Consider the following 15,070-nt stretch of genomic DNA (forward strand, 5'->3'; position numbering starts at 1 on the left):
TAAATAAAATTGAATTGAATTGAAAACCGCAAAAGAGTCTCTTGAACAACTTCCAATCCAACAGATGAATGGGCATGGGGATGCCCAGGTACTCGCTGCGCAGATGTGGCCTACTGTGCTCTCTTAAAATGCGCTTCGTGCTATAAGCCTTGGTGATAGCCTCGGACAGCCAGAGAGAAAGACGCTATTTTCAAATAGCCGCATCCCCCCTTAGTGCATGAACAGCAGCTGGGTTTCTCTGATGTCAGCCATGTGATAATGCGCGCACCAGACACAGTCGGTGAAACGCCTCCTTGCGTCGTAAGGAATTAAAACACTTGAGGAAAAACACCCTTGACCAAAATTATCTTGCTAAAACTTTCGGCGTGAATGAAAAGTTTGGCTGTAAAGTGGCTGCACTCCGTCCTCTCTAATGGAACTATACACTCTTGCATGATCCCCACACATAAAATAGCCTCTATCGAAGATGGACATGGGCAACCATTACAACGTTGTATAAAGAACGACCATAATACATATGGAGTAAGAACACTATCAAAAATAGAGAGTAGTATTACTTGCACAAATATCATGTAATGAGGCAGAACATGAAGAGACAACAAATCAATCAAATCAAAATGTCCAAGTCAGGTGAATGAATGTAATTTGTCAACCAGGGTTTGCTTGGTACAATGAATGAAGAATATATTTTACGAGAGCTTGATACATGATTTCAGCAAAGACGACTGGTTAAGGGCATCCTCTCCCTGATGATCAGAAGGATGACGTACAACAGAAGAAGGGTGGCCTTAATGTGAAAATCTATATAAATATGTGTAAACATACAGTATTCCCATCCAGATAGTTGAGGGATGGAGATCTCTGCTCTCAGTATTGGCCTTATCCTGTCTCTGGGTTTGTGTGGGCTGAACTCAGATTGTCCCTTATATGGTTCTATGGATGATGTTAAACAAAGTAATGGGCTTACAGAGGATAGGACTGGTGCTGGGGTCAGCACTCAGATTTCATCTGTGAAATGTAAGCTCCAGGGTACTACTCGTATACCAGAATTTGCAATGGATGGTGATTACGTTATTGGTGGTGTTTTCTCCATACACTACTACATGCACACAGTGCAGCATTACTACACCACCATGCCTGAGCCACTAAGATGCACAGGGAGGTTAGTAAGAAGGAGAAGCGGGGGGTAAGAGGACGTTTCATTGTGTGGGGATATAAATGTTTTTGCCTTGTATGGTGTCCTTACACTGATGTTAGAAAGCTTAATATATATGTGGTTTTCAAATCTTTATGTATGAAGTTGAAAATCATTATTTTGCCATATCAATTGCAGTGATATTTTCACACACATATTTGATTATAATTTGTGTTTCTCAACTAAAAACAAGAATACAGCACCTTTTACAGACCAAAGTTACCAAACTCTTCACAGTAGTAACAAGTGCATAACATATATATGTTTAACAACTGATTTTTTTTTATAGTTACAACACAAATGAATAGGCCTATGTTTGTTTTAGTTGACTCTGTGCATTAATATTATTGTGAATGTTGGACTGATATATAATCCTGTGTTTTGAATTTTGGTATTCAGCCTCCCCGTTTTAATTATTTTCTGTTAAAATTGGGAATTGTACATTTGAACAGTGACATGAGTGTCTTTGTGCAGCATTGACTCCCGTCAACTGCGCTTCTCACGTGCAATGATTTTTGCCATTGAGGAGATAAACAACAGCACGGAGCTGCTGCCAGGAATCAAACTCGGTTATCAGATCTACGACTCGTGCGCCTCGGTGCCTGTGGCAGTGCATGTGGCATTCCAGCTTTCAAATGGCCTGGACCCTGTGTTTGACACCGGTGACAATTGCTCAAAATCTGGTTTGCTGATGGCTGTTGTTGGAGAGTCTGGGTCCTCTCCATCCATCAGCATGTTGCGCATCACTGGGCCCTTTAACATCCCTCAAGTAAATATTCTGAATTTCTGGGAAACTGTTTGACATAGACCGTTGCTGATTTAGCCTGTTCTGTTTAATAACTACAGTGTTGCTTTCCTTCAGGTGAGCCACTTTGCCACTTGTGCATGTCTGTCCAATAAGCAGCAGTACCCAAATTTCTTCAGAACCGTTCCTAGTGATCAGTTCCAGGCTGAAGCGCTGGCCAAGCTGGTAAAACACTTTGGCTGGACTTGGATAGGTGCTGTCCGGTCAGATTCAGATTATGGCAATAATGGTATGGCGTCTTTTCTGGATGCAGCACGCAAAGAGGGGATCTGCGTGGATTACTCTGAATCCTTCTATCGGACCCAACCACGAAGCAGGATCCAGAGAGTAGCTGATGTTATCCGCAGGTTTGATGTTTCCTTTGCTGATACTGACCTTCTGCATGCAAAACCTGAAGAAAGATTTTCTTTAAAATATTAGTTGACAGATTCTTTATCATCTTAGTGGCAAATTGGTAATTTCCAGTTTTATTACGTTTATTTATTACTGATATTATTATAAAAATGGTCAGTCAGACCAAACACTATAGTATCATCTATCATATTTTTTGTGTTAACTGTATCAATATAAATTTAAAATCTTAAATCTTTTTTTCAGGTCGACAGCTGTGGTTGTTGTGGCATTTGCAGCATCTGGAGATATGAGGCTTCTGCTGGAGGAGCTGTTGCTTGAGCCTTCTCCACCTCGCCAGTGGATAGGCAGTGAAGACTGGGTAACTGACACAGACATGCTGAGGTTCAGCTTCTGTGCTGGAGCCATCGGATTTGGAATTGAGCGATCCGTCATCCCAGGTCTGAGTGACTTCTTGGTGGATCTCACTCCATCTAAAGTGGCTGCCTCTCCAGTGCTTACTGAGTTCTGGGAGGATGCGTTCAACTGCAGGCTGGGGAAAAGTGAGAACGTTTTACTGATATTTAACATTGGACAGACTCACAGTTGGATTGTTGTAGATTTTTTTTTTTCTGTATTTGGTAGGGACGATGGATAGACCGGAAGGTTGGGATAGAGAGAGAAAGAGAGAGGCGACAAGCAGCAACGAGCCGCAGCAAAGGACTCCGTTTACATGGGGCCCGCTCACTCTACTGGGTGAATAATCTCACTTACTATAATGATCTTTCAGGTAAAGTTTAGGCAATCTGCTGCTATGGCAAAGATGTTGCATAAAGTTTTCTTAAGTGGTTTAACGATGTCAATACTTAAGTTCTGAACAGACAGTAAACATTCTCAAGGCCACCAATCCAAATTACTACTAATAAAGATCTTAATTGGACTTACTAGCATGTATTAGTTACAGTATGTGTTAATGTGTATAACGTTCTTAGTGGTTTCAGATCATTCATTTCTATTTACTGTCAAGTTCTTAATTGTCATATGCACAACAGCTATGAATTTCTACAAGTGAGGTTTGGTATGTAAAATGAAACAAAAAACAAACGAAAACATAATGTCTAAATGTTAATGTCAATAAACACATTTCTCTGTCTCTGTGTGTTTTAGGTGCAGGGGATGAGAGAGTGTGTGATGGAACTGAAGACATAAAGACGCTCCAGAGCCCGTACACTGATACATCTCAGCTCCGGATCAGTAACATGGTATACAAGGCTGTTTATGCAATAGCTCATGCCATTCATAGAGCAGTGTGTCAGAAAACAAATTCTACAACTCAGTGTGACAAATTCACCAGGATAGAATCCAAAGAGGTCAGTTGAAAAAAATAAGTGAAAACCCCAATGCCCTTTTATGCTATGATGTACTTTTCATGAAATTAGGCATTCATTTTATTTTTACATTCATTCTTCTTCTTCCTTTCCTAATTTCTCTCACTTACTGGTTTCCTTTACTTCATTCTCACAGGTTCTTTCTCAGCTGAAAAAAGTAAATTTTTCCCAAAATGGTAATGATGTGTCATTTGATGTCAACGGGGATCCTGTGGCCAGATACGAGCTGGTTAACTGGCAAAAAAGTGAGAGTGGCAATATTGAGATGGTGACAGTAGGACACTACGATGCATCAATGCCGGTGGGCCAGAAGTTCCAAATCAACAGGAACTTAACCTGGGTGGATGGTGGCACACAAGTAAGCAGCACAAAAGCAATAATTTAACATGTGGTATGGTATTATATAAACGGTAGGCTATATGTATATTAATATAATTTTGATCACTGTATATTTTTCATGTCCATACTGGCTGTGAAGAGATCCATTCCAAAGTTCAGTATGAAATTCTTGTGTTGCCCTGCTAAGCTTCAGCAGAGGGATGGTAACAAAACAAAATTAATTTATCAATGTTACCAATTACTGTAACTAATAACCAAATGATTTGTCCATCTCAGACTGCAGAGCAACATTTTAGCTACAGCATAATATAAACCTACATTTACAAAATCACATGTGAGTATGATTTGAAGAGAGGACTGACAAAGCTTCCTAGGACACCTACATTTCTGTCTTTGTCTCTATGTGCCAGGTTCCTGTGTCAGTGTGTTCTGACAACTGTCCTCCAGGAACTCGTAAAGTGCTTCAGAAAGGAAAACCCATCTGCTGTTATGATTGTATACCATGTCCTGAGGGAGAGATTAGCAATGCTACAGGTATTTTTTTCCCCCCAAATTTATATCTACACTACAACATAAAATATACATTAAATCTGCAAGTGGTGTAATGGCCCTCGCACCTCCCCGCTAACGGGGTATTGGTGGGATGCCTGTCGACATGGCCGTGCATTTGCCCCATAATTCAATTGACCTGTTAGACAATACACACTAAACATGCATTATGCTGTAATGCTGTAATGCTGTAAGCAAATACAGGGCCAGCATCGCCGATATCAATGCAATACGGATTTGATACTGATACTTTTTAATAATAAAGGAATTGAAATGGAATTATCATCAAATGGCTCGATCTGAACGAATTTTCATGACCTTTAAGTGGTTTGGGGATTTTGCCTTTGGATTATTGATAAATTAAAACCCAGGACAGCATTTTTCTATACATTTGTTGTGTTAACACTATTTTACAGCCTTTTTACAAATTATACAGCTGTTCCACAGCGCTCCTCTTCCTTGGTAAGTGCAGCAAATCAAACCACATCAAAGTATAGATACTAATCTTCATTTTCCAGTAGGTGGCGCTATCACTATAACTTAATATTGACATGTAGCTACTGTATATTCAGATTGCAATCCCAAGTGACTCAAATCCGATTTTTTCACACAGTGTGAACACCTCATGTTACATGGCATCCAGTATTTTCCAGTTCTGATTTGTGCCACTTTCACACGTGCTCAAAATCTGGGAAAAATGCAACCTAAGTCTGGACTGTCAGATCGATATTCATGCAATTCTGATGTCACTCAAAAGCGACCATGCTCACAATTCTGCCCTTTCCCATATGCTTTACATTAACAAAGATATTTCCATGTAACAGTGGAAAATTGTTTTTGTGGTAAATCAACCTATCAAACGCTTAATAAGTCATTATGTTTTAAAGTTGCAACATGCAGTGGGGCTCGAAGGTTTTGGCACCCCAGGTAAAAATTTGTATTAAAAATTCTTTATAGTGGAATGGTGTACCACAACTCCAGTGTCTGCCAGGTATTTCTGGATGGATTGTGCGGTCAAATGTGGGTTTGGACTTGCTTTCCTCACAATCCTGCGAGCTGTTCTGTCTGATATTTTTTTTGGTCTTCCAGATCTTGCTTTAACTTCCACTGTTCCTGATGACTGCCATTTCTTAATTACATTCCGAACAGAGGATGTTGGCATCTGAAAACGCTTTGCTATCTTCTTACAGCCTTCTCCTTCTTTGCGAGCGCCAACTATTTTCAGTTTCAGTTTTCTAGACAACTGCTTAGAAGAACCTATGCTGCTGATTGTTGGGGCAAGGTCAGATGAGTCTGGGCATTTAAAATCTTAAGATTGACATCACCTTTTCAGACGATGATTGAGAACAATCCATGACACTGTCAGGTCTCAGCTTTCCAAAAGGGGCAGTGCATGCTACACACTCTGCAAGGTGCCCAAACCTTTGCAGACCCCATTTTTTTGTTTTCTGTTATTTTGAAAGTGTTAATGATGGAAATAAAATCTAACCTTTTGTGACATATTATTCGAATGTCTAATCTGTTGTTGGATGCCTTTTGGATATTTTTTCCATCTTCTCATGGCTTGTTTATGCACATTAATACAAATTTTTACCTTGGGGGCCAAAACATTCAAGCCCCACTGTAGATTGGGTAAACCCCGGCCACCCGGCCGGCAATTTGATTTTACACTGCAGCTCGGTTTGCGCGTTTAATTCTTTTGCTTCAGTTCACAATTTTGCAGGAACCAATCAAAAACTGGCTCATCAACCTGGCAAGCTATTGCTGGGTTTAAAACGATGACGATAGAGAAGCAACCAAGCGGCTTCTTGTTTACGGTCAACATAGCGTTGTTCACGTCTTTAGTGCTGAGAAAAAACAGAGCAGACTCCCCAGAACCATGCTCAATCTCAAAGCTATTGAGCTCGACTTGGTCTGGTGATAGCCAGACTGGTTGGAACATGAACTTACAGCCACGATTAGGGGAGAATTTGGTCAATCATAGGTCATCTTTGAGAGCCAGTACGTTCATATTAACTGTTCTGCAGATTCATTGCCCTTGTAACAAAGAGGGAAGAAGGCGGGCTGCAACAAGAGGCCTCTACTTCAAATTTTGAAGTTTTGTTTTACTATTGCATTCTACCCACTGCAGCTTATCCCTCATATCCCTCTTCTTTTATTTTTTCAGATTCCCCTGATTGTTTCTCTTGCCCCAAGGAGTTCTGGCCTAATGCAGAGAGAGACACTTGTCTCCCCAAGCCTGTAGAGTTTCTTTCCTACAACGAGGTCCTAGGAATCATCCTGGCTGCATTCTCAGTTGGTGGTGCCTGTCTGACCATTATAACAGCGGCTGTGTTCTATCGTCACAGGACATCCCCGATTGTCAGGGCCAACAACTCTGAGCTGAGCTTCCTGCTGCTCTTCTCCCTGACTCTATGTTTCTTATGTTCATTAACTTTCATCGGAGCACCCTCTGAGTGGTCCTGCATGCTGCGCCACACAGCGTTTGGGATCACCTTTGTCCTCTCTATGTCTTGTGTTCTTGGAAAAACAATAGTAGTGTTAATGGCCTTTAGAGCCACACTCCCAGGTAGTAATGTCATGAAATGGTTTGGTCCTCCACAGCAAAGAATGACTGTAGTGTCTTTTACGCTTATTCAAGTGTTAATATGTACTATTTGGTTGGGTCTTAGTCCCCCTTTCCCAGTGAAAAACCTAACTATATACAAAGAGAGAATCATCCTGGAGTGTGCATTTGGCTCAGCTGTTGGGTTCTGGGCTGTGCTCGGGTACATAGGTCTACTGGCTGTCTTTTGCTTTGTGTTAGCTGTCCTAGCTCGGAAATTACCTGATAATTTTAATGAGGCCAAGCTCATCACCTTCAGCATGCTGATATTCTGTGCAGTCTGGATCACCTTTATCCCTGCATATCTCAGCTCTCCTGGGAAATTTACTGTGGCTGTGGAGATATTTGCCATTCTGGCCTCCAGTTTTGGACTAATACTGTGTATATTTGCTCCAAAGTGTTTCATTATATTGCTGAAGCCAGAGAAGAACACCAAGAAACATTTAATGAACAAAAATCTATCCTAAGAACTATCAGGCTTTGAAATAGTTAAGATGACGACATACAATATAGAGCATATGCTGAGCACATCCAACACAGTCCTAATCTTGTTATTTTGGTGAATGTCCTTTAATATGTTATCAACGTATTTTACACATATTCTTTTGTCATGGTCTGAAAATAAATAAATAAAGTACAAATTCACAAGGTAAATGCATGGGCCTGTCTCCTTCATGAAATAACTTGTATATAAATAATGTTTCAATATACACATTAACATGGGATTAAACTACACAACACATTAAAGGTATGTATTTGTTAAGCTTAACAAGGTTAGGCTAACAAATACCTAACCCGGCCCACCTGCTTCTCATCATAGTTGTCAGATTTATCTATCATATAATCAAGAATATAATAAAAAAATAAAGGGAGACTTGGCATACAGCCCGATCCGGTTGGGGAGAGTTCTAGCCCGACCAGGCTCCTCTCTTTACCCTGTCTCTCTTGGTTTTGCTGTAATAGTTTTATACAGCTGGGGACATCCTTTGATACATTGAGCTCCTCTCTCCTCTAGCTTTCTATCTTTTCATTTATGTGCATCCCTGTCCCAGAAATGCTTGTTACTAACCTAGCTCTGGGGAGTCATTCTCCGGAGTCCTTATGTTTTTTTTCCCCAGCATGTTCCCTTGGATCAGGGAGGCTCCAAAATCATAGTAGCAGCTGTCGGCATGGTCCCGCTACACGCTCTGCGATACCATGTTCATCTGCTCCACTCTGCGGTGCCCAGCTACGTCCTGCTACGTCCTGCTGTGCCTTGTAATGCCGCACAGTGCCCTGCTATGCCATGAACTACTACAAAGAACTGCTACAAACTACAATTTTTTCTATTTTTGTTATTTCCACTAACCCCAACCGGCCCGTCAGACACCGCATCCAAGAGCCTGGGTCTGTCCGAGGTTTCTGCCTAAAAGGAAGTTTTTCCTTGCCACTGTCACACTGTTGCTTGCTCTGGAGGAAACTACTAGAACTGTTGGGTCCTTGTAAATTCTGGAGTGTGGTCTAGACCTACTCTATCTGTAAAGTGTATTGAGATAACTCTTGTTATGAATTAATACTATAAATAAAATTGAATTGAATTGAACTGTAATATCAGATAAAATAAATAAATAAAAAAGATGGTAGGACTAACTTAGGAAGATATCTTGATTCTGTTTTTAGGCTTTAGAAAATGTAACCATAATGGGAATCTTTGATCAATCACAGGTCATGTTGGAGAGACAGAGCGTTCATATTAACTGTTCTGCAGATGCATTGCCCGTTCTACAGAGAGGGGAGAAGGAGGGCTGCAGAAAGAGGTTTCTAGTTAAATTTCTGGCAGTTTATTGTTGCATTCTACACGCTGCATATTTAAAGCTGATTATCTAGTGCATGCAGTCCAATGGAAAGACTTAGACATGAGTTAAGCAAAAGCCACTAGATAAGGCCATCCTCTTTCTGATGTACAGTAAGATGACGTACAGTAAATGGGGGAGAGCTTTTGTCGGAAAATCTATAAAAACAGATGCAGTATGGCCACATTTTTACAGTCGAGGGATGGAGATCTCTGCTTTGTGTATTGGTCTGATCCTGTCTCTTGGTTTGTTTGAACTGAACTCAGCTCTTGCCCTGAATGGTTCTGAAGATGTTAAACAAAGGGCTGGGCTTACAGAGGATAGGACTGGTGCTGGGGTCAGCACTCAGACTTCATCTGTGAAATGTAAGCTCCAGGGTACCACTTGTCTACCTGCGTTCTCAATGGAAGGTGACTACATCATAGGTGGTGTTTTCTCCATACACTACAACATGCACACAGTGAAGCATAACTACACCACCATGCCTGAGCCACTAAGATGCACAGGGAGGTTAGTAAGAGGGAGTAGTGGGGGATAAGAGGATGTTAGAGATTTTTTGATGTGTGTGATGTGCCTACAATTGTGTACTAGCATTAAAAACTTGTGTTGTATAAATTGCATGATTTTATATATAAAAAAAGGTAGAAAGTAGTAAAAAAATGAAGTTTTTTTATTTTTTTAACTGAAAATATAGGTTTGTTTGACAACTGATTTGTACATACTTACCAAACAATTTAATACTTACGATTTAGTTGACTCTGTATATTAAGATTCTTTTGAATGTTGGACTGATATCCTGTGTTTTTTATATTTCTGTTAAAATTGTGAATTATAATATTAAAATAGTAACACAGTGTTTTTTTGCAGCATCAACACCCGTGAACTGCGCTTCTCACGTGCAATGATCTTTGCTATCAAGGAGATAAACAACAGAATGGAGCTGCTGCCAGGAATCAAACTCGGTTATCAGATCTACGACTCGTGTGGCTCGGTGCCCGTGGCGGTGCATGTGGCATTCCAGCTTTCAAATGGCCTGGACCCGGTGTTTAACACCGGTGACAATTGCTCCAATTCTGGTATGGTGATGGCTGTTGTTGGAGAGTCTGGGTCCTCTCCATCCATCAGCATGTTGCGCATCACTGGGCCCTTTAACATCCCTCAAGTAACTATTTATATTTCCCTCAAAACTTGAATGTAATAGTCTATAGACCAGTGCTTTTTTTCTGTTAAATAATTACACTTTTGTTTCCTTTAGGTGAGCCACTTTGCCACTTGTGCATGTCTGTCTGACAAGCTGCAGTACCCAAATTTTTTCAGAACCGTTCCTAGTGATCAGTTCCAGGCTGAAGCGCTGGCCAAGCTGGTAAAACACTTTGGCTGGACTTGGATAGGTGCTGTCCGGTCAGATTCAGATTATGGCAATAATGGTATGGCGTCTTTCCTGGATGCAGCACGCAAAGAAGGAATATGTGTGGAATACTCTGAATCTTTCTATCGGACCAACCCACGAAGCAGGATCCAGAGAGTAGCTGATGTTATCCGCAGGTATGACGTTTCCTTTGCTGATACTGACCCTCTGCATGCAAAACCTGATCAAACATTTTCTTTAACCTTTTCCTTCTACAAAATTGTTAAGATGGAAGATTGTTATTATCTCATTGGCAGATTAGAAATGTCAATTACAAATCAAATGTTTATTTCTCTCATATTTAACATTGTAAAAAATGGTCCATCAGACAAACTGCTAGATTATCTTATATGTCATGTTTGTTGGGTTTACTATCTCAATATGAAATTTAAAAACCTAAATTGTTCTTCAGGTCGACAGCTATGGTTGTTGTTGCATTTGCAGCCTTTGGAGACGTGAGGCTTCTGCTGGAGGAGCTGTTGCTTGAGCCTTCTCCACCTCGCCAGTGGATAGGCAGTGAAGCCTGGGTAACAAACACAGATTTGCTGAAGTTCAATTTCTGTGCCGGGGCCATCGGATTTGGCATTCAAAAATCTGTCATCCCAGGTCTGAGAGACTTCTTGCTGGATCTCTCTCCCTCTAAAGTGGCGGCCTCTCCAGTGCTTACTGAGTTCTGGGAGGATGCATTTAACTGCAGGCTGGGGAAAAGTGAGTTTTGCTGATTTTTATTGTAGGAGCGACACTCACAGTTGGATTCTTGTGGTTGTATTGTGTTGTTTTTTTATTGTCTCTCTGAGTGGGATATCCTGTGTTCAGCAGCTACTTTAAGACCAAACCCCAGATTGACAGGTACATTACCGAGATAAGGTGCATCCCATCTCTATGAATAAATTAATTTGTTATGATGATCTTTCAGGTCAAGTTTAGGCAATCTGCTGTATTTGTGAAGATTGTGTGTGAACCTTGCTGCAGTGGTTTCACAATGTCAACACAAAGACACACAAGACTACCAAGCTAAAGTAATATTCAATGTCTTAAATTGTACTTACTTGCACGTATTAGTTATACGTTATATATATATTTGTAAAATATATATATATATATATATATATATAATATATATATATAACATATACGTTATATAAATATTTGTAAAAAAAGACAATCCTGCAATAAAAATTTAAATCTCAGCTGTAAAATAGAGCAAAGTTAATATATAAGTGTACAATATTACATATAATATTTACTTTATACATATATATGAATACATATATAAATGTGGTAGATGAAATGTACAATAATTGCAAAAATGATTATCTTTAATGTCATCAGAAATGTAGTAACTGTGTGCGTAAATGACAAGTTGTAAAGTGTACAGGTTAAGTGAGAGTATGGTCATCATTCAGCAGTCTTATGGCCTGTTTGATGAAGTTGTCCCTGAGCCTGGTAGGGCAGGAACCAGATGCTGTGTCAGCATCTGCCAGACAGTTTGTGGCTTAGGTGATTTGGGTCTCTGATAATCCTGTTGGCCTTTTTACCTGTACCGATGAGGGTTAGAGGTCCTACCCAAAACAATCCAGAAAATATTTAGTTAAAGAAAAATAATGTGTTTGTCTTTTTATAAATGTTGCTAATTGTCTGATCCATGATTTGTGTTAATGTGAGCTGGCTAACATAAAGGTTAAAAAATACGACTGACAAACTGAAAATGTCACTATTGAAACTATTGTTGCTTCCTCTGGAGGAAACTACTAGAACTGTCGGGTCCTTGTTAATTATGTGAGGTCTAGACCTACTCTATCTGTAAAGTGTCTCAAGAAAATTCTTGTTATAATTTGATACTATAAAAAAATTCAATTGATTTGAAAGAAATGACAGACTTGTCTACAAAACAATGCTGTGAATTGTAATGTCAAATGAGAAACGATAAACTGTAGCTATGAGTTTCTACAAGGCATGTTTGGCCTGTAAAATGGAACAAAAAAGAACAATAAACATAAGAAAGAATGATAATGTATAGGCTAAAAAATACCTTCCTATGTCTTTGTCTGTTTTTAGGTGCAGTCACAGACGAGAGTGTGTGTGATGGAACTGAAGACATAAAGACGCTCCAGAGCCCCTACACTGACACATCTCAGCTCCGTATCACTAACATGGTACACAAGGCTGTGTATGCAATAGCTCATGCCATTCATAAAGCAGTGTGCCAGGAAACAATATCTACAACTCAGTGTGACAAATTCACCAGGACAGAATCCAAAGAGGTCAGTTGAACATATGGGCTTACAACAACATCCTGATTTTTTGGTGATTTTAGCATCCGTTCATGCTGTCCAGACTATGTTTTAGCTTCGGATTTTTCAAAGATACTTTTAACCTTTCACGTGCACTAACAGGACCTATATTCAATAAGGGAAATGCTCCTGACTTGATGTTGTACTATAGCATTATGATCAGCAATGTTGTATGCAAAGAAAGTGTGATTTCCAATAACTACCTTCCTTTTGACACTATTGTCCATAACACAGACAATAACAATAATACATTCCTGTCCTATTTATGCATTTTAAATTTCTACACATTCAACTAATTTCTTCTGAAGTATATTATGTCATTGCCTCTGACTCTGAAATGGTTTTAACTAGGGGTGATCCGAGTATCAGGATAAAGCACTTTTGCCGAGTACAAGTATTATACGAGTTATATGAGTCAATATCCGTGCTCGGATTGAATACAACTCCTCAACTGGCCGCGCAGCGTTCTGTGATAATCACAACGCCCCCCCGCCTACAAACACGCTCGGATCAATCTCTCACACACACGACATGGAGAAATGCGCTCCCTCTGCCTCTCTCTGGGCGTTTCTCAATATGTGTTCTTCTATGGACTTGTGTTCTTGTGTTCTTGTTAAACGTCATGTTTGGTGGCCAAAGTACTGACCCAATACACAAGTTAGCATTTCGCCAAGAACGCTTAAAGTCCCCGGATGTGATCTCGACACGCCCATTTTACCGAGGATACATCGGATGGGGACTTGTGTGAACTTGGCCGGGCCGGTATCCCAGCATTCAATTCGGGTGTAAAGCGCGTATGGTTTCCGGTACACAGTTGTCACAATTTACAGTACGTCAATTAGTAAATCAATAAATTCATTTTTGGGATGTTTTGATGTTGGGATGTTGCCCCACATTTAGACAGACCCCTCTGCCCCACATTTAGACAGACCCCTCTGGCCCCACATTTAGACAGACCACTGCAGCAGCAACAATGGAATAGGAAAGCCAGGTCCACAATTGTAAGATATTTAAAACTATTTTTACCGCTGTTGTTATAGGATATATCCCCTCCTCCTCTATCCTCCTCCTGGCTCTCCTCACTCGCAGGCTCTTCATCTGCTTCTCGGTAAAGTATACCGACGGCAGTGGCTAACGTTACCCAGTGCGTCTATAATTTTGATACCTATTTTAACGTTTCTTTTCTGATTTTAATTAAAAGTGAATCCCGAAATATGTTACAAGGTTTTCTTCTCGCCGTTGTGTCGTTATTTATACAGTTATTGGCCCGTGATACTTAATAGCACGTTAGATGAAAACGTAACAAAACAACGAGGCGGTGTGAAAGGTGATCGTCCATGCTTTATTATGAATACACACATCAAAGCTAACTATAAAGTGGCAAGCGCCCTCTATGCTGGGGGTGTTGCGGAATAACAGGAAGAACGCTTCGTCTCAAAACTGTCAACAGTGTTTTGTGTGATTCTGAACTCGCGAGTACAGTCTTCCAGGTACAGCCAGCAAGTACGGTCTCCCCAAGAACACAAGTCCGTTCTTTGCTTACTTGGTATTGAGAAACGCCCACTGTCTCTCTCGCTCTCTCTCGCTCTTTCTCTCTCTCTATCTATCTCTCTCTCTCTCTCTCTCTCTCTCTCTCTCTCTCTCGCTCCCGCTCCCGCTCCGTCAGGCAGGCAGTCAATCAGACTGGGTCAGCGGATCTGTTCCGTTACCTTAAGGGTTTCTTCAGCTTCAGGTTTGTTTTTAACTTCGGTTTACATAGTTACATAGTAACCAGTAGATTTCTGGTGAACGTGGGTTTCAGAGCTGCTCGGTTTAAAATGCAACTCCCGTTGCGTCTCTGCCATCGGAGATTTTTCTTTTTTTACTGTCAGCTGCCCCCCCGCCCCCTCTCTCTCACACACACACACACACACACACACACACACTCATATACCTGGTGTGGAAATAAAAAAAATTAAAAAGAACCCCCAAAAAAAAAGAAATCATCACAATAATAATAAAAAATAAAAAGTAAAAAAAAGAAAGTTATATTGAGTATGAAAACTCTTGTCCATTACATTTTACTTCGTAATTGCAACGGCATGTGTTGTATTCATTGTTGCAAAACCTTCTGTATATAGTTTGTTTGTTACCATGACAACACCATTGATCTGAAGCTTGATGCTGTCATGTAAATAGTTTTCAAATCAGCAATAAATATAAAAAATTTTGATCAACTCATTTCAATTGCATGCTTAAATAACATACCGGTTAAAGCCCCGCATATTTCAAGAGAGCCCGACCCACTTCCGGTTTAAATTTGACCACTTCCGGTTTAGGCCCCGC

The 15,070-nt window shown here is 40.3% G+C and overlaps 2 protein-coding genes across 2 annotated transcripts in view; both read left to right on the forward strand.

The window, feature by feature from the left end:
• The first annotated feature begins 1,133 nt into the window (after window positions 1-1,133).
• LOC117942131 (extracellular calcium-sensing receptor-like) lies at window positions 1,134-7,797 on the forward strand. The gene is made up of 8 exons (XM_034867457.1): window positions 1,134-1,162; window positions 1,670-1,964; window positions 2,058-2,347; window positions 2,598-2,893; window positions 3,498-3,700; window positions 3,855-4,076; window positions 4,468-4,591; window positions 6,774-7,797. Exons 1-8 carry the CDS (start codon window positions 1,134-1,136, stop codon window positions 7,676-7,678), a joined length of 2,364 nt encoding a protein of 787 aa, XP_034723348.1. The 3' UTR covers window positions 7,679-7,797.
• A 1,643-nt stretch (window positions 7,798-9,440) lies between these two features.
• Window positions 9,441-15,070, forward strand: part of LOC117942153 (extracellular calcium-sensing receptor-like) — a 10,295-nt gene continuing 4,665 nt past the window's right edge. The window contains exons 1-5 of the mRNA XM_034867482.1: window positions 9,441-9,553; window positions 9,911-10,205; window positions 10,299-10,588; window positions 10,864-11,159; window positions 12,516-12,715. Coding sequence (XP_034723373.1) covers window positions 9,447-9,553; window positions 9,911-10,205; window positions 10,299-10,588; window positions 10,864-11,159; window positions 12,516-12,715 — 1,188 coding nt within the window. The 5' untranslated portion in view covers window positions 9,441-9,446. The remainder of the gene's footprint in view (window positions 9,554-9,910; window positions 10,206-10,298; window positions 10,589-10,863; window positions 11,160-12,515; window positions 12,716-15,070) is intronic.

The sequence above is a fragment of the Etheostoma cragini genome, chromosome 3 (genome assembly GCF_013103735.1).
Source record: "Etheostoma cragini isolate CJK2018 chromosome 3, CSU_Ecrag_1.0, whole genome shotgun sequence".
Taxonomy (NCBI): Eukaryota; Metazoa; Chordata; class Actinopteri; order Perciformes; family Percidae; genus Etheostoma; species Etheostoma cragini.

Coding starts and splice junctions, on each gene's coding strand:
- LOC117942131 (XM_034867457.1), top strand. CDS start 1,134: ATGCCTGAGCCACTAAGATGCACAGGGAG. Junction 3,701..3,854: donor CCAGGATAGAATCCAAAGAG/GTCAGTTGAAAA, acceptor TCATTCTCACAG/GTTCTTTCTCAGCTGAAAAA. Junction 4,592..6,773: donor AGAGATTAGCAATGCTACAG/GTATTTTTTTCC, acceptor TTATTTTTTCAG/ATTCCCCTGATTGTTTCTCT.